The following is a 21,802-nucleotide window of genomic DNA, read 5'->3' as shown; positions in this document are numbered from 1 at the left end:
TAACTACGTCTCTAATACATCGTTACATTGACTTGTGACGGAAACCTGCCAGTCAGAGCATATGGCCAAAAAAACTGTAAATTAAATCATCATTCTAAAGTTACCGGTCCAAATATATAATTAAATGATTGTGGTCTAGTAGTGATATTCCATAATATTGTAGATGTTTTAATGGCAAAAATGTCTGAAATTTTATGAAACATAGGATTAATTAGTTAGTATGGATTTGACCAGTACTGTTTATTGGGTTAAAAAGTATAAATATCATTTCTATGGTTTTCAAACTAAAGACTCCAAAGCCTCCCTTGTTAACCTTCAAATATTATTCATCATCTTTCTCCATCTGAACTCTCCATGTTACTATCTCTGTATAATGTAATGTCGTCGCCTCCAAGTTACCACACAAAAGTCTTACGCAAATATCGCGTGATCGTAGGCGTGGGCGTGGCAGTGGTCTTCTTCGTGCTCGTCCTCTTCAACCAAACTTATATCATCAATTCACAATCTTTCGACAGTAACATTTTCACCATAAAATATCAAGAGTTGCAGCCTAAAGAGACGGCCACAAACTTGAGCCATTTGATGTTCGTTCTGGTCGGGGGCTCACGTACGTGGAGGGATCGAAAAGTTTACGTAGAATCATGGTGGAGACCAAACGTGACACGCGGTAATATCTTCTTTGACGTGGAGCCGTCGAAAGAGTTCCAGCCTTGGTCTCGGGACTTGCCGCCGTTAAAAGTCAACGAAGACCTCAAGAAGCTGAAGATTTACCCGAAGCTTAGAAACCGAATCCACACTCGGATTTATAGGTCCATTCTCGAGAACTACAGGCTTAAACAAGACCAGGATGTGAGATGGTATGATATATACTAGTTCACTAATCATCTTATTAAATCGAGATATATGTTTCTATGTAATTTATTTGTAATTTATAGAATTGAATATATATGTAAATGAGTAATTATACTTTATATGATATTAATACTAACACTTATAAAAATGTTGTTTTCGATTTAAATAAATATTAATCTTGAGATTATTGTATTATAAATGTTACCGAATTAAGATTAAGTTTTCCAACAAGTATTCAGTAAATTTGAAACTTTTTTTAACATCTCACTTTATCATTTACCTCTTCTCAGTATACCTAAATATTTTTTAAATTTGTTGTTTGGATGACTTTTGACAAATTTCTTTAGACTCTTACATTCTTTTTGGTTTCGAAGGAGCAAAAATATATGTTAATGTATGATATTATATCTAAATTTGTGATCTAACCTAATCTTGTCCAATACAAATAGGTATGTGACGGGTGATGATGACAGTGTTTTCTTCGTAGACAACATGGTGGATGTGTTGTCAAAATATGATCACAAGGAAAAACATTACATAGGAATGTTCTCGGAGACGATAAAGTCAAATTTTTACTTCTCGTTTGACATGGCGTTCGGAGGAGGAGGATATGCTCTAAGTTATCCTCTAGTGGAGGCTTTAGTGGAAGAATTGGATAATTGTATTGAGAGATACTATTACATTTGGGGAGTGGATCATTTACAGAGTATGTGTTTGGCTGATTTGGGCGTTGATCTTAGCCTCGATAAAGGATTTCACCAGGTATGTCTTTCAACTATATATATTATCTTTTTCACGAATATTCCTTTTTAACGTCCATATATATTCTATATATATAATAGTTCATTCTACAAAATATTGGATGAATTATTTAACTAATTGTATTCATTCAGAAAATTACCAACCCATAACAAAATACTATTAGCACGATTAGATGGTTACTCAAATTAAAGCCACTGTAATTTGGGATTAGGGTTTAGAAGAAAAGTGCTTTTTTCTACCATGCAATTATCTTGATAAATATTGAAGTTTCGCAAATGTATGGATCCAATAAATTTGGATGATATAAAGAAGAGTACCATGCATTACAAAATTTTATCACATATTGTTTGGTTAACATGCCACAGCTGGATCTACGCGGTGACTTATCAGGCTTCCTCTCGTCCCATCCAACGGCTCCTCTTGTCAGCTTCCACCACTTCGGATCCCTCGAACCAATTTTCCCGAGCATGGACCATCCTGGCTCAGTACGTCACATCATGAAAGCGGCCAACGTTGACCAAACACGGATGGTACAACAGTCGATCTGCCACGTCAGAGCCACTAGCTGGACCTTCTCGGTCTCGTGGGGATACTCTGTTCATATCTATGAGAAGATATTCCCACGCAGCTACTTGAAGCGTCCTATAGAGACATTCCGTCCTTGGCTTGGAGGACGGCCTCCTTTATACATGTTTAACACGAGACCGGTGTCTAGAAATCCATGTGAAGCTCCTCATTGGTTCTTCTTCGATTCGATTGAACAAGGGAACGATGGAGTTGTTTCTTCCTATACAAGGAAGTTTCCTCGAAACATGACTTCTTGCTCCTTCTTTGGTAATACGTCGGCGGATCCTCTTGCTTCTATCCGTGTCTTCTCTCCCAAAACTCCCAAACCGGTTTGTTCATTTTGCTGTTTTTTTTTTTGAAACTGTTCATTTTGCTGTTAATTACAATAATTTTTCACTATAAGCGGTGTTTTGATATTATTAGGATGTTTTCGTTGTTCTGTTTATAGGGGAGAAAAGTGGAATGTTGCGACGTGGGATATGAAGGTGCAGATGTTGCAAACATAAGGCTTCGAGATTGTAGGAGACACGAAATCATCTCCTAATGAAAAACGGAAAGCACGAATAAATATTTGGTTATATTTGTAGTTTTCAATCTTTTATCTGATTACATTTAGTTCCTAAGCTTTTTTTATTATTATTGAAAAGGACACAAATTTAAAAGGTCAAAAAGTAATACTATGTATGTGTCAACATTGTAATGATATATTCTCTCAAAAAAAAAACATTGTAATGATATTATATTCTGTATAGGAAGATACATTTTTACACAGAATTATTTATCCACCTTTTAAAAATGTGTCTACGTACTTTAAAATGTTTTTTTTGGCATATGTAGCTTTTCTATAGGATTATTTGTTTGAATTTTGCTTAAAAAAACAAATGCACATAAATGAAAGGGAAAAAACTTCTCTTGCTTAAAAAAGACCTAACGGAACTTTGATACGATCTCTACTTAATTCTCCTGTACAAACTCATCAGAGGTGTGTACAGCTCTGACAAGAGGTCATCAACCAAGATATTTGACAAAAAGGGGCAAGAGATTATCTTCATAATCTCGGAAGTGAACTGCGTGATAATTAAGTTATATTTAATCCTCTATGTGTTTCAAACAACCATCGACAGATTCTATACTAGCCTTGGTTGATTTCTTGCATCATACAGTTCATTGACAAACACATCAAAAACCCACCGATCTCAATCTGAGCCTTAGAGCATGATTATTAGGAGGTTTTTAGAGTGGAGTTCTTAGCGGAATATAAGAATCCGTCTCTTAATTTTTAAATAAAAAAAACTAAGAACCGCCTCTTAAAACTCTTATTTAAGAGCCGGTTCTTAGCTTTTTTAGTTAAAAGTTAAGAGCCGGTTCTTAGCTTTTTAGTTAAAAGTTAAGAGACGGGTTATTAATGTGGAGTTCTTAGCGGAATATAAAAACTTGTCTCTTAATTTTTAACTAAAAAAAACTAAGAACCGGTTCTTAAATAAAAGTTTTAAGAGACAAGTTCTTATATTTCGCTAAAAACTCCATCTTAAGAACCCTCCAATAATCATGCTCTAACAGAGTTAGGGGACACCAAATATGAGGAAAGCTTTGAGCGCTGGCTTGCAAGTGAGTCGAACTGATTAGTTTAATTCTTTAAGTTCTTCTTCTTTAATCCGATTATTAGAGCATCTTTATCGCTCAAAAGTGAGCGTCTCTTAGGGGGGCCCACGAATGTGGAAAAAACTGTGTGCTATGTGGGCAAAATAAGAGACGTGTGTGTTATGTGTTTTTTGCACTGTTCGCAGGCCCCATCGACAATTGGCAGCCCGCGATTGGTGCGCTTTTTAATTTTTAATTTTTTTAATCAGAAAAAAAAATTAAGAAACCCTTAATGGGGTTTACGGATAAAGATGCTCTTAGTACCTAAAAAAAGAACAAAACTTGGGTTCACCCCTGTGGTGAACTCTTAAATTCACCTCAACTCTCTACACCAATTAAAGTGCATGTAGGATTAGTTAAAAAAAATTAAAAAAAACAAGGAAAATATGTGAAAAAATATAAAAGAAGTTGTTGTCAAAGAAGAGAACGTGATCTCTATTGCCTCTTCCTCTTTCTTCTTCATCCTCACAGAGAAGATATGAAGTTTTATTTGTCAAGTTTAAGTCTCTTATGAGATAGATAAACAATAATCTGCATCAATTTCTCAACCCTAAATCCTAAACCCAAATCGTAAACTCTAAACTTTATTTAGATGTATTAGGTTTGGGTCTAGAGTTTACAATTGAGTTTGGGTTTAGAGTTTACAATTGAGTTTGGGTTTAGGGTTTACAGTTTGACTTTGGATTTAGGGTTTACAGTTTGGGTTTAGGGTATAAGATTTGGATTTAGGGTATAGAATTGTATTTGAAAACACATAATAAGAGACTCAAAGCTTGACAAATGAAGCTTCATATCTTTTATGTGGAGATGAAGAAGAAGAAGCCGACGTCTTTTATGTTTTCAACTGTTTTTTTTTCTAATTTTTTTTTTTACTTAATCTTACATGGTATTTTAATTGGTTTAGAAGGTTGAAGTGAATTAGAGAATTCACTACAGGGGGAACCCAAGTTTTGTCCCTAAAAAATCTCAAACTTGAAGTAGCATTTGATGTAATTTTTTTTTGGAATAATTTTACATTTTTTTCTTTATTTTTAAGGAAAAAAGTAAAGAGATAAAAAGAAAGAGGAGAAGGATATAGACGTTATATGTTATTGATTATTTTTCTTAATGTCTGAGCAACGGTAGAGTCAGTATTAATACAGATTACACATAGAATACTTATATTCCACATACCTGTTGATTATAAATTAATTGATACAGCTACGTAGTTCATGTCTGGATGAAATCACCTACCAGTTGATGTATAAATTGACTGTCTGCTCTAACTAATTTTTTGGTTAATTCACAGATCATAATAAAGTTAAAGCTATAACTTATACGGCTATACATCGTTTAATTGACTAGTGACCGAACACTGATAGTAATCTACACGACAATGCAAACCAAACCAGTTAAGAAAAGTCAAGTAACATCCACTTTACTGATCAAAGTTATAAATATTAAAAGCATTAGCTAAGTCGTACATCTTCTTTATACATAAAAAAGGGTTTGAATCCCTCCTAGAGGGTGTCACTAATTCATGGGCTTCGCAATTAAAAGCCAACGTTTGGTTTTCATATTCCCAATAATAATTAACATGACCCAATAAAACTTAGTACTTCGGGCTCACGAATAATATGTTTTTGACGATCTGAGTTCCGTCTTCTTTCTCTTGGGGGTTTTTCACCTCCTATCAAACAATTGTACTATATATGTCATTGAGTTACTGGATCGAATTCATAAATCTTAACATCGTAGTCATGCAAAAGAACAAGATTTATGAATTCTTCAGAGATTTGCAGACCAGCTTGATACTTTTTTGATACTTAACACGATCAATGTACACTAGAGTGGACTTCTGCAAGAGATTGTGTGGCGTCTCAGTGATCAGAAGGTATCTATCACATCACTATACTTTCTCATTTCTTTCCGAGGCTGTGCCTCTGATTAGCTCTATGTTTTTAGTATTTATAGTGGAGAAAGCATGTAGAACACACTAAGAGATTGCTGCAACGGTATTAAGATTGGTAAAATCTTAATACACATAAAGAATAATGCTGGTGTCAGGTCGGTTTCTCTTCTCTGAGAATACGTTTTCTCACACATCTCAGCTCGATGATTGAATTATCTTTCCATGCATTTGATATATGAGAAGCTACCAAAAGATATCGCAAGCCTGACATGTCTTCCTCCTTGACCCTGTTATAGCTTCAGGTTCGTAGTAACCCACACAAAAGCTATAAACAAAGGTTAACAGCAATGACTAACATTTAAGAATGTTAACAAGAAATTCTGCAGTGAATGCTATATCTAATATCTTTGCTTATTACTTATTAGCAAGGGAGTTCCAGAATCGCATATTATCTTTCTTAACTTCATAGCAGTAAACACCATCCAAACAAAACCTTTGTCTACTTTTCCTCACTCAATTGATCACCATTGTTTTGTACTAACACAAGAATAAAACTGCAGGAACCTCAAGGGATTCACGGGCTCTGCAAGAAACATCCAATGGTAAAGATTATGACTTCAGAAATCGATGCCTCACTCAGTGAGGACTCGCTTGTGATTCCAGGTCTTGGAGAATTCGCAGACCATTACTTTGGTACAGACAACTCAAAAAAGTATCAGGAATAGAATGCCGATTACTTAGTTCCATTTTTCCCAATCAAAGATGGTTGCTGCAAGGAAGCTGTTGTAACACGCCTTCTTCAGTTTTGGGAGGCTAGCAATGTGAAAATGGTGGAGACTGGAGAGCTCATGGCTGTGGACATTGTTAGGTAACTAGTCTATTATTTCTGAGTTTGTCTGGCCTCAATGTCAACTCAGATTATAGATGAGATCAACTTCAACAACATATCACTTCAACCCCATGAAATATTTTTTGTTTGAGCTGGTGAATAGAAAACACCCGACATCCCTTCGTGAAAGAGTCATAACACTCCAAAAACAGCGAAGAATGAAGGTCTCAACGGGGCTTTCACGGTTAGCCAAGACAAGGAAAGGTATTGAAAGACATATTTAATAAACACCTAGCCGATCAGTTTTCCTAATATTCTATACGTCTTCTCCATTTATTAATGTTGCAGAATCTATTACAACATTCAAAAGAAGTGGACAAGTTGCAGGCCATGAATCATGTTCACAATCTCTATAATTTAGTTAAGATGATAAGGTTCCATGATAAAAAAACGTTTGCACCACGTTTTTGGACACAGCTCATCTCGAAAACGCTACAAGACTAGCTAGGAAAAAATATCGAGGGACTCAAAAAAGTTCTCACCTCCTAACCTCGGTAAGTGGTCACTAACCTTCTGGAATCAATTCTTCGTATCTCAGGAAAATTGCCTGCGTACGCTAACACGTGGTTCCATAGTTTCAAACTGCAGGTCACTATCGCCATATCCACCTGCACACGTAGCTCCGCAGAGAAGTGGGGAATCTAGAAGTCTCCAAGATTGTAGTGTTCAAACTTCTCAGAACCAGACAGACTATAAAACTGTTAAATGCAAATAATTTTCCTACAAATCAAGGTGCTACCTCTGAAACAATTATTACCATTTACGTCATTTAACCCAACTTTCTCTTCCACATCCTCTTATTATTCACAGCTAATGCTAAACAAAACAGAGCTTTCAGGATTCAGCTTATAAAATTTAAACGTCAGCAAAGTATGGCAAAAAGTAATATGTTCTCCTCTCCAACCAGATACTCATTATAACACATGCATAAATTATACTTTTTTCCTGCATATATACGGAGCAAATCACAGTGTGTTTTTTGTGTGGCTAATAAATAATGCTATTATTTCTAACAGAGCCAAACACACCGTCCATGAACAGGAGGTTCACATATTCAACCTTATCCTCTATTCAGCTAACATAAAACACTAACTGATCTCTGGCTTCCTTACATGCAACAGGACCACTTCAACCACGTCCAAATAACATAGGTTACACATTTACCTTATTTGTGCCTGCTCGGACCGCCGCATTTAACTAACAGCTAAACCAACTTTCTAAATGTGTACAGGAACCAAGAAAAGCAACAGCTCCAGAAATTGAGATTTGGTAACATGTCCTATATGTAATACCTTAGTGTGGACCGGTGAAGCAGTAAGGATAGTCAACCAGCATGCCAATAGGAGGTTCTACATATGTTGTAACAAGGAAGTTGAGCTCCTACCACTCCGAACTTCCTTCACCTTTAAAAGAGCTCCTTGACACACCAAGGTTCCGAGTTTTAATACGTGTTGCGAATGGAATGATTGCTCTTACTTCAACGGGTGCTCATGTCGATCATACTATCACTGGAAAACCTGGCCATTCATTTACCGAATACATGGTCAAAACCAACACCGTATCGGTTCACTCTTGTATGTTGACGAAGAACCACCACAGTATCTCCAGCTATATATTTTTATACTGTAAATAAAATGGAAAAAGAAGAAAGCCTTATGACAAGGAACATCAACTATAAACTTAGACAACCAAGATTCACATTTTCCTTCTCACCTTCGATTGATGTCAGTTATCCCCATCTTCAGTTTAATTATTTATAAATAAATATTTAAGTAAAATAGAGTTCTAAATACAAAATTGACATAGCATAGCTTAATTTTGTGTGAAATGTTCAGAATTTAAAAATTCACAGTTCTTTAAAAAATATAAAAGATGAAAATATTTTTTAAAAATATCTCAAGTCTTAAGTTTAAAATACATATATAAAAACTAAGAAATAAAAAAAATGAGCCAAAACATTAAAAAAGGTTTGGAAGAGAAAAAACATGAAAGACACGAGTGGATGGCCAATGTCAGCATAGTATTCAATGTATCACATAGATTAACATAACACAAATGATCGAGTAGTCTAAGTTGTATAGATATGAATGGAAAGAGAAAGTTGACGTCCAATAAATAATGGCGTTGTTAAAGACATAAGTGACTAGATTGTTGCACAAAAGAGTTTGGTGTATATAAAAACCAGATGTGATTAAAATGATATATATGATAGATTGTGGATTTTATGGAAGGAACTATTCAAGTTTTCATACTTCAATACAAAATTTCCAGAATAAATAGAAAATATTTTAGAATGAAAGAGAAAAATCTAATTACAATATTGTTTTTGAAGTGATTCTCATGAAATTTCATTTTTTTTGCAATGAGCTCAAGTTAAAGAAATTAACAAAAAGAAAGATGGAAACCATAACGAATGATTAATAAACCATCAAAACAAATATTTTTATAAAAATTATATTAAAATTAAAGTTTAGAAGATATAACAAATAAAAATGAAAAAATATTGAAAATACATAATATAATTGCGAAAATAAGTCAACAAACAATAATTTAGTGAAATGCATATCTAATCTAAAATATATATAAACTTCCAAAATATCTAAAAATTATAAAAACATAAAAAAAGGAAATACATTTGTGATATAATTTTTCACGTATCATCAAACTAAAACCAAAGGAACAAAAATTTATTCACGCAAATATTTCAAACTTTACAAATTGATATGAAATTGATGGAAAAACACAAGCAGTGAATATACATACTCAAGACATTTTATTTTTTTTAAATAAGATTATCTAATAAATAATCATTAAAATATCATAGGACTATCACCAAGTATAGACACACTTTTAAAGAATCAAAATGACATCATAACATCATTTCTTGAACTTTTATATTTAAGCAAATAATTACAAAGTTCTGACTAACCGCGATACACAAAAATCTACAAAAAAAACATATGATAGTAAATGATCTCAAATAAATCAATAAAACAAATTAAATGCATCATCTAAATAAAAATAATTATTATTTTATTCAAAGAATTACAACTATGTAATTATGTAATTTAGTCATCCATACCTACTTCAGCTCTCAATATTGTTTAATAAAAATAGATAACCAATCTTTCAAAATTTAAAATAAATGTACGATTTGAACACTTAATTACGTAAATCCCGCGCGAAGCGCGGATTCGCCGTAGTATATATACCAATGTGCGTTACTATCAATTACAATTTTAATTTTAGCTTTGTAACACTAGATCTACAAACACTTCATTTTAATGGCTGACAATATTGTTTTAGTGTTTGACAAGTAAAGAAGTAAAATTAAAAGTACGTACCAATTAATCACGTCTCTAATAAAGTTACAGCTATACTTAACTTATACGGCTTGCTTTACATCGATCGTCACACTGACTCGTGAGCAATGTCGTCTCCAAGTTACCACACCAACAGCTTATGCAAATATCTCATAATCCTAGGCGCTGTCACAATGTCCTCCATCTTCGTCTTCTTCAACCAAACCTACACAATTTCAGAATCTTTCTACGGTAACATATTCACCATAAAATGTCAAAAGAGGCTCTTGCAGCCTAAGGAGACTGCCACGAACTTGAGCCATTTGATGTTTGTGGTGGTGGGGAGCCCACGTACATGGAAGAAGCGAAGAAATTACGTAGAATCATGGTGGAGACCAGACGTCACACGTGGCAATATCTTCTTTGACGTGAAACCGTCTGAAGAGTTACTGCCTTGGTCTCCGACCTTCCCGCCGTTTAGAGTCAGTGAAAACGTCAAGAAACTAAGATTTTACCGGAAGCTCCGAAAACCAAGTCACACTCGGTTCTATAGAGCCATTCTAGAGACTTACAGGCTCATGGACGAGGGTGTGAGATGGTATATATATGCTATACATATAAATAGTTAGAGGTTTGGTTTAATATATCTTATCGGCTGATCCGGTTTCCGGTAAGAGGACACTTAAGTGTTACAGGGTGGTTTCTCCCCTAAGGACCACCACACTATCTGACCCGAGTCAGAGTAGTAATAAAAAATATATGTTTTGTGTATGATATTAGAAAAGTTCATTTGTGATCTAACTTTGTCCAAAATGATTAGGTATGTGACGGGTGATGATGATTCTCTTTTCTTCGTAGACAACTTAGTGGATGTGTTGTCAAAATACGACCACACGAGACAACATTACATCGGAACGAACTCGGAGACTATAAAATCAAACGTTTACTTCGGTTTTAATATGGGATTTGGAGGAGGAGGATATGCTTTAAGTTATGCTCTGGTGGAGGCTTTGGTGGTAAAACTGGATGAATGTGTGGAAAAGTATCATTTCATTTGGGCAGTAGATCAGATACAAAGTTTTTGTTTGGCTGAATTGAGCGTTGATCTTACCCTCGAGAAAGGATTTCATCAGGTATGTCAAGTACATATTTCTCATTTGTCATATCCAAGGCAGCTCCGGTACGGAGCATAGACAAAAGAACCGGTTGCTTAGGGCATCATAATTTTACGCGACAATTTTAATTATATCTAGTCTATTATGAAAAAGAATTATATAGAAATAAGTGTACAAAATTTTATTTGAACATAACATTATAAAAAAAATCTAAAATATCGACCGGCACTGATCCGAGGATTCACATGTTCATGGAAGTTAACGATAATACACGCAACAGGTGGATCTATTCGGTGACATATCAGGCTTCCTCTCGTCCCACACAACGGCTCCTCTTCTCAGCCTCCACCACTTCGCTACCGTATCACCACTATTCCCTGGCATGGACCGTCCCGGCTCAGTCCTTCATATCATGAAAGCGGCCAATGTGGACCAATCACGGATGCTACAACAGTCGATATGCCACGTCAGAGAAAGTAACTGGACATTTTCGGTCTCGTGGGGATACCCTGTTCATATATATGAGAAGATATTCCCGCGGAGCCACTTGAAGCTTCCCATCGAGACATTCCGTCCTTGGTACAGAGGACGGCCTCCAGTTTTCATGTTTAACACGAGGCCGGTTTCTCGGGATCCATGTGAAGCTCCTCATTGGTTCTTCTTTGATTCGATTGAAAAAGAGAACGATGGAGTTGTTACTTCTTTTACACAAGGAAGTTTATTAGAAACATGACTTCTTGTTCCTTCTCTGGTAATATTTCTGCTGATCCTATTGCTTCGATCCGAGTCTTCTCTCCCAAAACTCCAAGACAGGTTCGTTCACCATATGATTATGCATCTTACTATATCTGTACTAATACCGCTATATTTGAGAATTTATCTTTTTTTTTTTTTGTAACATTTGAGAATTTATCTATTGTGTTATCAGTTATGATAACATTCTTTTATTTATTTCCACCATTAAATCTGAAGTAATATAGGGTTTGCTTGTTTATTCTGTCTGTAGGGAAGAAAAGTGGAATGTTGCGACGTGGAGTATGAAGGTGAGGTTGCAAGTATAAAACTTCGAGACTGTAGGAGAGACGAAATCATCGCCTAATGAGAAAGGAGAGGCTACCCAAATATTCATATGTTTACGCAAATTAACTACTTTGGTTGTTCTTTTTTTTTTTGTCTTTTTTTAAAAAAATCAGTCGATAAATCCATGTAAACCACAAAGCCATTTTCACAAGGCACATGAATACATATATGAAAAACTACCCTTAGGACTCTTCCGGCTAGAAAACAAAGCTAGTCTTTTTTTTCTTGATGGTAATTTAAGAAATATATAGAAGGATTTGATCAATATAGATATAGTATATTTAGTGTGTTTTTCTTACAAAGTGAAAGAAACAAGAAAGTGTCATACCTAAGTAAGAGCATCATTGTCCCTAACACCCCATAATGGGGTGCGCTTTTTTTTTTCATTAAAAAAAAAATTTAATAAATGAACCAATTGCGGGTCGCCACGTGTCAGTGGGGCTCGCAAACAGTGCAAACACCGACGCTTAAATAGGCAGCAGAAGCAATGATGCTTAAATTTTTTGTGGGACCCACCTACTATTATATTAAATTTTTTGCTAAGCTTCCCCATTAATGCTGCTCTAAAAGGTCCAAGATTGGTTGAAAAAGTTTAATTACAACTGTATCTCTTATATAGTAAAGGAGAAGCATTGTAATAAATGGTTCACAATAAACTGGACACATGTCACGTGTAAAAACATTGTAATAAATGCGTTCACACTAAAATGGACACATGTCACATGTAGAGAGCTTCTCAGCCAAACTCAACATAAATATGTTCACACTATGTATTTTATGTTTTTTTAATATAAAACTCACATGCATGGTTCTTCTTTACGTTATTTTTACTGTTTACGAATAGAGCTGGACAAATTATTCATAAATGTTGATTCGATTTGTTATCCGTTTCGATTCGAGCCGAAAAATCCGGATATCCGTTACTCTACGAAGCAAATCAAATACTAAAATGCAATATCCATGAAAAAAAAAACAAATCACAAATATCAATATTTATTGGAACGGATATCCAATTTGATATGTTATATGCATATATATATATATATATATATATATATATATACATATATTTAAAGAATTATATATAAGTTATATATTATAGTTTATATCAATTTTACAATATTTTTTTTTAAAATAATTTTGAATTTTATTTTTCATGTATTATTTTGAAAAAGTCATTTAATATTAATTAACAATATCTTTACATATTTATCAACCATCTTTATATATATTTTACATACACATACATGTGCACATTGACGTGACACCTTATAACTAAGTATTTACCACAACTGAAATATCTAATTTTTTGGAAGTTAAAATATTATTTTTCTTAATGCTTCTTTCACTATCGACCAAATTGTAGTAAAATGATTTGTCTTAATAATTTTTTTTTTCATTTTTTTAACTATTATCCGTTTAGAAACTATACTATGAAACCATTGGTTCGACATCACGACTATCTAAGATTCATAACATGAAAACAAACAAGTAATAGTAATTTTTTATTATCACAGGAAAAAAAAACCAAAAACATCAAACATTTTAACCGAACAAACTAAATAAATATTGATTTAAAATAATAATTATATTTTAGGAGATTAAAAACCAAAAAACAATCTAAAACCGAACTGATATCAAGATTAAACAGATTAATGTCTCCTTAATAAAAAATAACGAAACTAATAATCACATTCCGCGCGAGAGGCAGATTATTACGTAGTGGTAATGTAAATGATATGGTTACATGCAATTATGCATATAGATAAGCAGCGTGAAGATTGTTTCATCACCTTTTTGGCTTCTTTTGTATCCTTTTTTTTTCTTAAAACGTGAAAGTTTCAGTACTTTTTAATATTAATCACCTGCTACAACATCTAAACACATGATTTATGCACATCAGCTCTCATGATCAACATTCCCCTTTTAATTTATCAACTAACTATTCCTATGCTTATATAATTAATGGAAGTAATCATCTACGTTCAGATCTACCAAATTGATATTTTATTGTGCTTATTAGTCTCTCTATGGCATTTGAGAACAACCACAACAATACCAAACTAACTAAACTGAGTCATATCTCTCAGAACCTATCATTATCTACCTTATGGAAGTCCATAGCCATTTCCGGTGCTCTACTTTTCTTGTTACACACATTTGCGTTTAACCATCCTCATAAAATGATAACCCATAAACTCTTTGCCCCTCTTGAATTCACTTTCTCCTCCTCAGAAATATCCACATCTGCGTCCTTGCAAGCATCAAGAGAGCCTCCTACAAACATCAGCCATCTCCTCTTTGTAATCGTTGGTAGTACAAAGACTTGGAGGTTTAGGAGAGGCTACATAGAGCCTTGGTGGAGACCAAACATCACAAGAGGCCATGTCTTTCTAGAAAAACCACCTGGTCGTGATCTCTTGCCTTGGCCTCAACAATCACCTCCTTTCATTGTTAACAAAGACTCATCCATCACAAACGCAAAATTCAAGACTCAGATCCGCCTTTTCCAATCCCTCCATGAGTCGTTTAACAAGGCCTCCAAGGACACGAGATGGTTTGTGATAGCTGATGATGATACTCTCTTCTTCTTGGATAATCTAGTCAAAGCTCTGGAGCAGTACGACCACAAGAAACACTATTACATAGGGATGAACTCAGAGAACGTTTGGTCAAACGCTATTTTCGGTTTTGACATGGGATACGGAGGTGGAGGATATGCATTGAGCTATCCAACGGTAGAAACACTTCTCAATAAAATGGAAGATTGTATTGCAAGGTACCTTGGAGTTTATAGCGATCTTCTCTCGTTTCGTTGCTTGGCTGACTTGGGAATTGATCTTACTATGAACAAAGGTATCCACCAGGTAGGATGTTCAATTCGAATTTCGGTTTATAATTTACTTTTTAGATTTCAAATGTTCCAATAATATATAGTCACCAAAATTAAACATGATGAATAATTTAAATCCATACTTTATCATACTTCATTTTAAAACTAATTGGCAGTAGATGAATTAAACCCGAATCCTTTTTATATTAGTGTCGGTCTCTTTGATGGCTCTTATCTGCTCTTATTCACATACACTAACTCCATCTTACTTGATATATTATGATCAGATTGATCTGCATGGTGACATATCAGGTCTCTTATCAGCTCATCCTCAGTCTCCTCTTATAAGTCTCCACCATTTCGACGTCATAAACCCCATATTCCCAGCCATGAGCCGCCAGGAATCAGTGAACCACCTCATGAAAACCGCGAAAATCGACCAGTCCCGCATCCTCCAACAGACAATATGTTACCAAAGAGGAAACAACTGGTCAGTTTCTGTATCATGGGGCTACTCAGTCCACGTTTACCAATCTGTATTACCAAGAAACTACCTGAAACGCCCTCTAGAAACGTTCCGGCCGTGGAAGAACGTTAGAATACCTGTGTATACATTTAACACGAGACGGGTGACGAATGATCCGTGTGAGATGCCTCGTCAGTTTTTCTTTGAGTCGGTTGTAGAGGACAAGAACCAAAGCTTGGTTACTACTATGTACAAGGTGAAAACGCTTGGTAGTTTACCTCCTTGCTTGCCAAATGTGAATCAATCTGCTGGTAATATTTCACAAGTCCGAGTCATCGCTGCTACTATGCACAAGATGGTAACCAATGCTAATCTTTTTACCAAATCATAACACCTCTATATATATATATATATATATATATATATATATATATATATATACATGATCTAAAGCCTGAAAGCATAAGTACATTGAAATAATTAACAGGGTGAAGGAATCGAGTGCTGCGATGTGGAAAACGTTAGCAGTTCAGAAACTTTGGAAGTGAAGATAAGAGCTTGTCACAAAGATGAAGTTCTTGCTTAGGCCATATGTCTAATGAGCTGTATTGAATCTGTAATTTATTGATGATATGATGTATTACTTCTAGTTGCAGTGAAATAGACAGTGAGAATGTCAATTCAAAACCCACCTCTGCCCAATGAGGAATCAAAGAGGTTTAAAAACCCAAATGCATGTCTTTTATGTGCTTTGTGAAAATAGCCTTGGTTGCATGGCAACATCGACTAGTTTTGTAGTAATAGGATCAAACAATCAAAATCAGCAACAATTGAGAATGAAGACAGAGAGTTTCGTATACATGAGTTGGAATGCAGATCATGTCTGAATCGAGCTCATCATGTTCTGAATCATCAATGAGATTTCTGGATACCTATGAGACGCGCATAATCCACCCATCTGAGACAACATAAAAAAAAAAAACAAAGAACATGTAAATAAAAAATTGATGAGAACAGAAGTTAATAACCATGTTTTGTGTGACAACTTACAATAAGGAACCCAAGAAAGTGTTGCCAGTTCTAACAGCGAAACACATGGCACTGAGTGCAAGTTTGTGTTGGTGTAGCAATGGCTCCAAGAGACGTTGTTCTACCACACCAGCCAATACTTGGTACCTGTTATATTTCAAAACCATACCTCATTACTTTATCCAATCTCTAAAATGCTAAAAGTTGCAGTATATCTACTGCCTGTTGTTTGTTAGCAAGAGACTCAGTACCTTAGGTTGCTAGAAACTGCCATGTAAACACCATATGCAACACTTGTGGAGACTATTGGAACAGTCTCGACTTCACCTTCAGAAGTCTTGTCCACAGCTCCTTTTGCTTTTATAAATGCATTTGTAACAGCAGTACCAACCTTAACCAAATTAAAACACACACATATCCGTCAAGTCAAAACAAGTGTATAAACACAATGTGAAACAACAGTTTTTGTGATCTCTTTTGAGGTAGATATATATGTTTTGACTCACCAGCGATGATGTGGTGCCAACGGCAAACAGCTTTGCCCCATTGCGCTATACAAAACGATATACAGAAACGATCAGAGCCCTTTTAACAAACTATTGCGTGTAACTGAGATCACATAGAAAGAAATTGACAAAAAGAAGAACACCACATACCGCTATAGCACCAAACCTTTGCAAGAGCGAATATGAGGTTCCAGAGAGAGCAATCTGCAGCATACAAACACATTTGATAATTAGAAGAGAAGGAGATTTTTCGAAACTTAACCCACATCTGCCAAACAATCATTTTACAAAAAAAAAAAAAAGAATGATACCTGGAAGGCATTATCAGGGCAGTTGTGGAAAAACTTGGATAAACCACCAGCAGAAAGTGCGAGAGGTGGTCTAAGAGACACAGTAGGTGCAGGTAGATAAACTAACATGAAATCAGCAATGATAGCCATCACCTAATTAAAAAAAAAATGACAGTGAGTCCACTTTGTATTCATGATAAACAAAATAAATAACAAGGCTCCAGATAATAAAATGTTGAAAACAAATGAGACTAGGGGGTGGTGGGTATACAAGTGTACAGTTCAAAATTTGGTTCTTACCACAGAGACAAAGCAAATGTCAACTACTTGGTGATAGACTATTCATGCAAAAACTAATGGTGAGAAATTGCAGACCCCATCACACAAGTCACGAGTCACAACCACAAACTACCCAACCTTTCATCCATCTGAATGGGTCATCTAAAAGATTATTTTTCTAATAGTAAGTTTTAGATCATTACCACATCAGCAAAGACAACTTCAAGTTCATTGAAGAAGTTTTCTCTACGCCGTTCATACTCAGCAGCAGTCTGTAAACACAAAAGAATCAAATACATATTAGCCACAATTACACAACGATTCTAACTGATCACAATGGGACCATTCAAACACTTTCCCGATGAAATTTTCCAGAAATAGTCAAAAAGTTCCAAACTTTCTGACGAAGTGGATTAAGCAAAAAACCACACAAACCTTGGTGAAGACACCAACACCACACTCCATGGCGAGTTTAGCCAAGAAGAGATCGTCAGCCAACAGCCTTTCCCTAAACCCAGCGAACTGCATCAGCCACCTCATCACAGCCGATCTCTGTAGCTCGAGGAACCGGTTGATAACCGATCCAGGAATCCGACCCGACTCGATAGCAGCAGCTAGATCCTTGGGCAGACTCTCCAACTCGGTCCCAGACTCGGCCAACAACATCATCGCCTCGCTCCTGTTCCTGTCCCTATCCTCATCGCCACCGTCTCCGTCTCCGTCGCCGCCGCTTCCTCCGTTGTTATTGTTGTTGTTGTCGGAGCCGCCGGCGGAGAAAACAGGGGAAATAGTGAGGCGGCGGTGGAAAGAGATGGACTTTGCGGAGATAGCGCCGGTGAAGGAGGAGGAGGAGGAAGAGAAGGAGAGGTGAGGCCGTGAGAGGTTCGATTCGGAGATGGATGATGTGTTCGGTGTCGGAACACAGAAGAAGGACGACGTTATTGCCATGGATGCGAGAAAGTCGTCTCCTTGGGCTCTTCAGTCTCTTGTTGAGAGCAGAGGAGAGAATCAGAGAGAGCAAAAAGATAGATTCTTTCTTTCCTTCTTATTTATTATTTGGGATGCTCTGTTTTTTTTTTATTCTCAAGGGTTTTTGCTTCTTTTTAGATTTTGTGTTTGGTGGGTGGGCCTCACGATGGGTTGCAACCGGCGCGTGCTTTCTCACGCGTCTCTTACACATCTCAGAATTCTTTTAATTTCATTACATTCCAAGTACTATGTTTTTGAGAGTTGATGATGTCTTTGACAGATATTGAGATCTGAAACAGTACCTACCACAGCTTTTTAAAAACTCATCTTGGAAACTCAGAAACTTGTCGATATCACATGGCCTATCAATCAACCAATGAACAACTTCCAAACAATTGAAACTCTAAATCTAAGACACGTGAGAATGAAAACAAAAACAAAAAAACCAATACCAATACTTCTGATGCTTCTTCTTCTACACCGTGGCAACTCAAAAGATCCAAACTTTGCATTACTGGTTAAGCCTCACCTGCTAGTTGCAAAGAACCATCTCTCATTAACTTGAGGCTCAAACTGTTGAATCTTTCCCTCGAATACTGCCGTGACGCTTTTCTCCAGTCTGTTCCAGCTTTCATCATCGCTGCAAACTCTTCATAGCTTATTCGCCCGTCCTGATCATATGAATCGAAGATATAATGTAAAGATTTTTCATAAGAATTTACCAAAAAAAATATATATATGTTTACCTTGTCAGTATCAACATCTTGCATGATGGCAGCGATGACTTCCTCACTGCTAGTTTCATCCAATTCATCATTCAAAGCCTCACGAAGCTCTTCGGTCTCTATGTAACCACTCTGGTTCTGATCAAAGAAGTTAAAAGCTTTATGCAAGTGTTCATCGTTCGCCATCTTCTTCAAGTGCACTGATACAGCCACAAACTCTCCATAGTTCAGTGTCCCATCCCCATCAACATCAGTCTGTTGGGAAAATAAAAAGAAAGCAAAGAGTTTCAGTTCTCAGATTTGACACATAGCGCTTGAGAAGTAAGAGATTCATTCATACAGCTTCCATAAGAATCTGAAGATCGGCATCAGCGATCTGCTGTCCAGCTTTCTGAAGTCCGTACTTAAGCTCCTCGAGGTTTATCTTGCCTCTCTTGTTAACGTCCATCATTTCAAATGCTTCCTTTATCCCAGCTGCTTCCTCCACTGACAAGTGTTCAGCTATCACCTACAAGAGGCAAAACAGGTTTACATGTTATTATCTTTTGCTTTTGAATCAGATCAAAGAATCAGTAGCATGGTTTTATCAGAATCAATACTCTTAGAGCTCGTTTCTTGAGCTTGTTCATAACAGAAAACTGCTTCAGCCTTGCTTTCACAGTCTCCCCAAGAGACACATTCGGAGCCTTCTTTGCATTCAGTATCCAAGTATGTTCTGCAAATAGAATCAATCTCTCTTCATAAGTATCCAGAAAGCTTAGGCACTGCTAAAAAAACAGAAGCCTACCGAGTACTTCCGCAGCAGAAAGCCGTTTCTTTGGATCAGGTTCAAGCATCTTTCTCACAAGGTCCTTGGCGCTTTCGGATACTCTTGGCCATGGATCTCTCTTAAAGTCAATTACTGACTTAATGATCGCTTGAGCCACCCCTTGCTCAGTCTCTGTACCAAAAGATTAAGCATATGATACATCTGAGTGAGGTCTAAGATATGGTAAAAGCATTAGACAAACCTGCCCAAAAGGGAGGGACGCCGCAAAGAAGGATATAGAGGATGACTCCTGCGCTCCAGACATCGATCTCAGGTCCATAGTTACGTCGCAGCACCTCTGGTGCCATGTAGTAAGGACTTCCAACAATCTCATTAAACTGCTCACCTGTTACAGTTTAGCAAAAGTTAAAAGTAAAGATACACATAATCAATCTTCCCATTGATACTCATCAAATGTACCTGGTTTAAAGAAGACAGATAATCCAAAATCAATAGCCTTAAGAGGTGAAGTCTCTTTCTTATTAGCAAAAAGAAAGTTCTCTGGCTTAAGATCCCTATGCATCACTCCCTGCTTATGACATATCTGCAAAAGACACACAAAGGATGTGTGAGTGTAAGCATAAAACACAGACAAATGTAAAAGTTGTTAACACACACAGCTAACAGAACCTGAACAACTTCAACAATAGTCTTCATAACCGCAGCAGCAGCCCTCTCAGTGTAATGTCCTCTCGCGACAATCCGATCAAACAGCTCCCCTCCTTCACACAACTCCATGACTATATGAACCGCGTCATCATCCTCAAAGGAATCCTTCAAAGAGACAATGTTTGGATGTTTAGGCATATGTCTCATTATCTCAACCTCCCTCCTCACATCCCCTATATCCACCGCTGTTCTCAGCTTCTTCTTCGATATGGACTTGCAAGCGTACTTTTCGCCCGTTTGGATGTCGGTACACAAGTAAGTCACACCAAACTCACCTCGACCAACCTCGCGTCCAAGATCATACTGAGAAGATATGTCGTGTCCTGTTGGATCTTTCAGCACAGAGAGCTTGAAGCCAGCTCCAGATCCGTTTGCTGTTGTGTACTCGTTGCTTTGAAAGGGGTTGTTTTTGTTCTTGGGTTTGCCATGATTACTCTCTATTGTAGCCGAACTCGGACTGCCACAACAGTTCCCCATCTAATCAAATCTCAGAACTCCTGAAAAAATTTCATCAAACCCAGATAGAAAGTTCAAAACTTTGAGCTATATAGGCTCCAAAGCTGCTATTAGTTTCTTAAGCCTTACAAACTATTACCAATCAACAAAGCAGCAAATTAGGTTTAAATTGGATAAGTAAACCCTAGCTAAGAGTACCAGAGGAAAGATTCTAAAAAAGAAGCAAGGGGAAACACACAGACCTCAAGAGGAATACTTAATGGCTATAATCAGTAGAAGCAAAAGGGATATATGTTTATAAATCAAAGGGAAAAGTCATCATACGGTGTGAATGAAACAGATGTAGTGATAGAGAGAGGGGAAGAAGACGAGTCAAAGTCTTCTTCTTTCTCTCTCTCTTCTCCTAATGAGAAACACACAAATTGACTCTCTTCTTCTTCTTCTTCTTCTTCTTCTCTCTTACAGATTCAAAGAATGACAACGCCTAACTTTAGTTTTTGTGTTTCCTGTTCCTTTCGTGTGGTATTCGTGTCTATATAATAAATTAATAATCAATCTTACCGTTGCAGACTGAAGTAGATCATAGAAACTAATTGTTTTGCTTTATTGTCCTTTTTTTTTAATATGCATTTTTATACTTACCCGTGATCAGTTACATATATAGATTCACAAT

The 21,802-nt window shown here is 36.2% G+C and overlaps 4 protein-coding genes and 1 long non-coding RNA gene across 11 annotated transcripts; 2 read left to right on the top strand and 3 right to left on the bottom strand.

Moving 5' to 3' along the window:
• Positions 1-156: 156 nt before the first annotated feature.
• On the top strand, positions 157-12,354 carry LOC106369946. 6 transcript variants are annotated; one of them, XM_048769247.1, is made up of 10 exons: positions 157-857; positions 1,302-1,614; positions 1,980-2,510; positions 2,630-5,695; positions 5,767-6,806; positions 6,891-7,096; positions 7,178-7,334; positions 7,413-7,484; positions 7,619-7,753; positions 7,834-8,380. In XM_048769247.1, the coding sequence occupies exons 1-4, from the start codon at positions 355-357 to the stop codon at positions 2,723-2,725; spliced, it is 1,443 nt and encodes a 480-aa protein (XP_048625204.1). In that variant the 5' UTR covers positions 157-354; the 3' UTR covers positions 2,726-5,695; positions 5,767-6,806; positions 6,891-7,096; positions 7,178-7,334; positions 7,413-7,484; positions 7,619-7,753; positions 7,834-8,380. The 6 variants fall into 6 exon arrangements, with proteins under 6 accessions (XP_048625204.1, XP_048625203.1, XP_048625205.1 ...); XM_048769246.1 differs by having other exon boundaries at positions 5,767-6,015; positions 6,274-6,806; positions 7,178-7,753; XM_048769248.1 differs by having other exon boundaries at positions 7,178-7,484.
• A 1,634-nt stretch (positions 12,355-13,988) lies between these two features.
• LOC106369944 lies at positions 13,989-16,089 on the top strand. The gene is made up of 3 exons (XM_013810032.3): positions 13,989-14,966; positions 15,220-15,756; positions 15,886-16,089. Exons 1-3 carry the CDS (start codon positions 14,130-14,132, stop codon positions 15,982-15,984), a joined length of 1,473 nt encoding a protein of 490 aa, XP_013665486.2. The 5' UTR covers positions 13,989-14,129; the 3' UTR covers positions 15,985-16,089.
• On the bottom strand, positions 15,113-15,836 carry LOC125593131. The gene is made up of 2 exons (XR_007329073.1): positions 15,677-15,836; positions 15,113-15,535 (listed from the first exon to the last, which is right to left on the bottom strand). It is a non-coding gene; the product is annotated as an uncharacterized LOC125593131 (long non-coding RNA).
• A 33-nt stretch (positions 16,090-16,122) lies between the features above and the next one.
• Positions 16,123-18,582, bottom strand: LOC106372342 (protein RETICULATA-RELATED 4, chloroplastic). Its single transcript, XM_013812538.3, has 8 exons — positions 17,938-18,582; positions 17,706-17,774; positions 17,245-17,376; positions 17,084-17,137; positions 16,934-16,978; positions 16,679-16,818; positions 16,449-16,574; positions 16,123-16,356 (listed from the first exon to the last, which is right to left on the bottom strand). Exons 1-8 carry the CDS (start codon positions 18,448-18,450, stop codon positions 16,311-16,313), a joined length of 1,125 nt encoding a protein of 374 aa, XP_013667992.1. The 5' UTR covers positions 18,451-18,582; the 3' UTR covers positions 16,123-16,310.
• Positions 18,583-18,783: 201 nt separating this feature from the next.
• LOC106372340 (calcium-dependent protein kinase 7) lies at positions 18,784-21,680 on the bottom strand. 2 transcript variants are annotated; one of them, XM_013812536.3, is made up of 9 exons: positions 21,454-21,680; positions 20,635-21,170; positions 20,425-20,548; positions 20,207-20,350; positions 19,984-20,136; positions 19,796-19,911; positions 19,537-19,704; positions 19,218-19,451; positions 18,784-19,142 (listed from the first exon to the last, which is right to left on the bottom strand). In XM_013812536.3, the coding sequence occupies exons 2-9, from the start codon at positions 21,148-21,150 to the stop codon at positions 18,990-18,992; spliced, it is 1,608 nt and encodes a 535-aa protein (XP_013667990.1). In that variant the 5' UTR covers positions 21,151-21,170; positions 21,454-21,680; the 3' UTR covers positions 18,784-18,989. The 2 variants fall into 2 exon arrangements, with proteins under 2 accessions (XP_013667990.1, XP_013667991.1); XM_013812537.3 differs by having other exon boundaries at positions 21,372-21,637.
• Positions 21,681-21,802: the final 122 nt, after the last annotated feature.

The sequence above is a fragment of the Brassica napus genome, chromosome C9, assembly GCF_020379485.1.
Source record: "Brassica napus cultivar Da-Ae chromosome C9, Da-Ae, whole genome shotgun sequence".
NCBI classification, from domain to species: Eukaryota; Viridiplantae; Streptophyta; class Magnoliopsida; order Brassicales; family Brassicaceae; genus Brassica; species Brassica napus.
The sequence above is the reverse complement of the archived record's forward strand: the minus strand, read 5'-3'. Positions and strand labels throughout refer to the sequence as shown.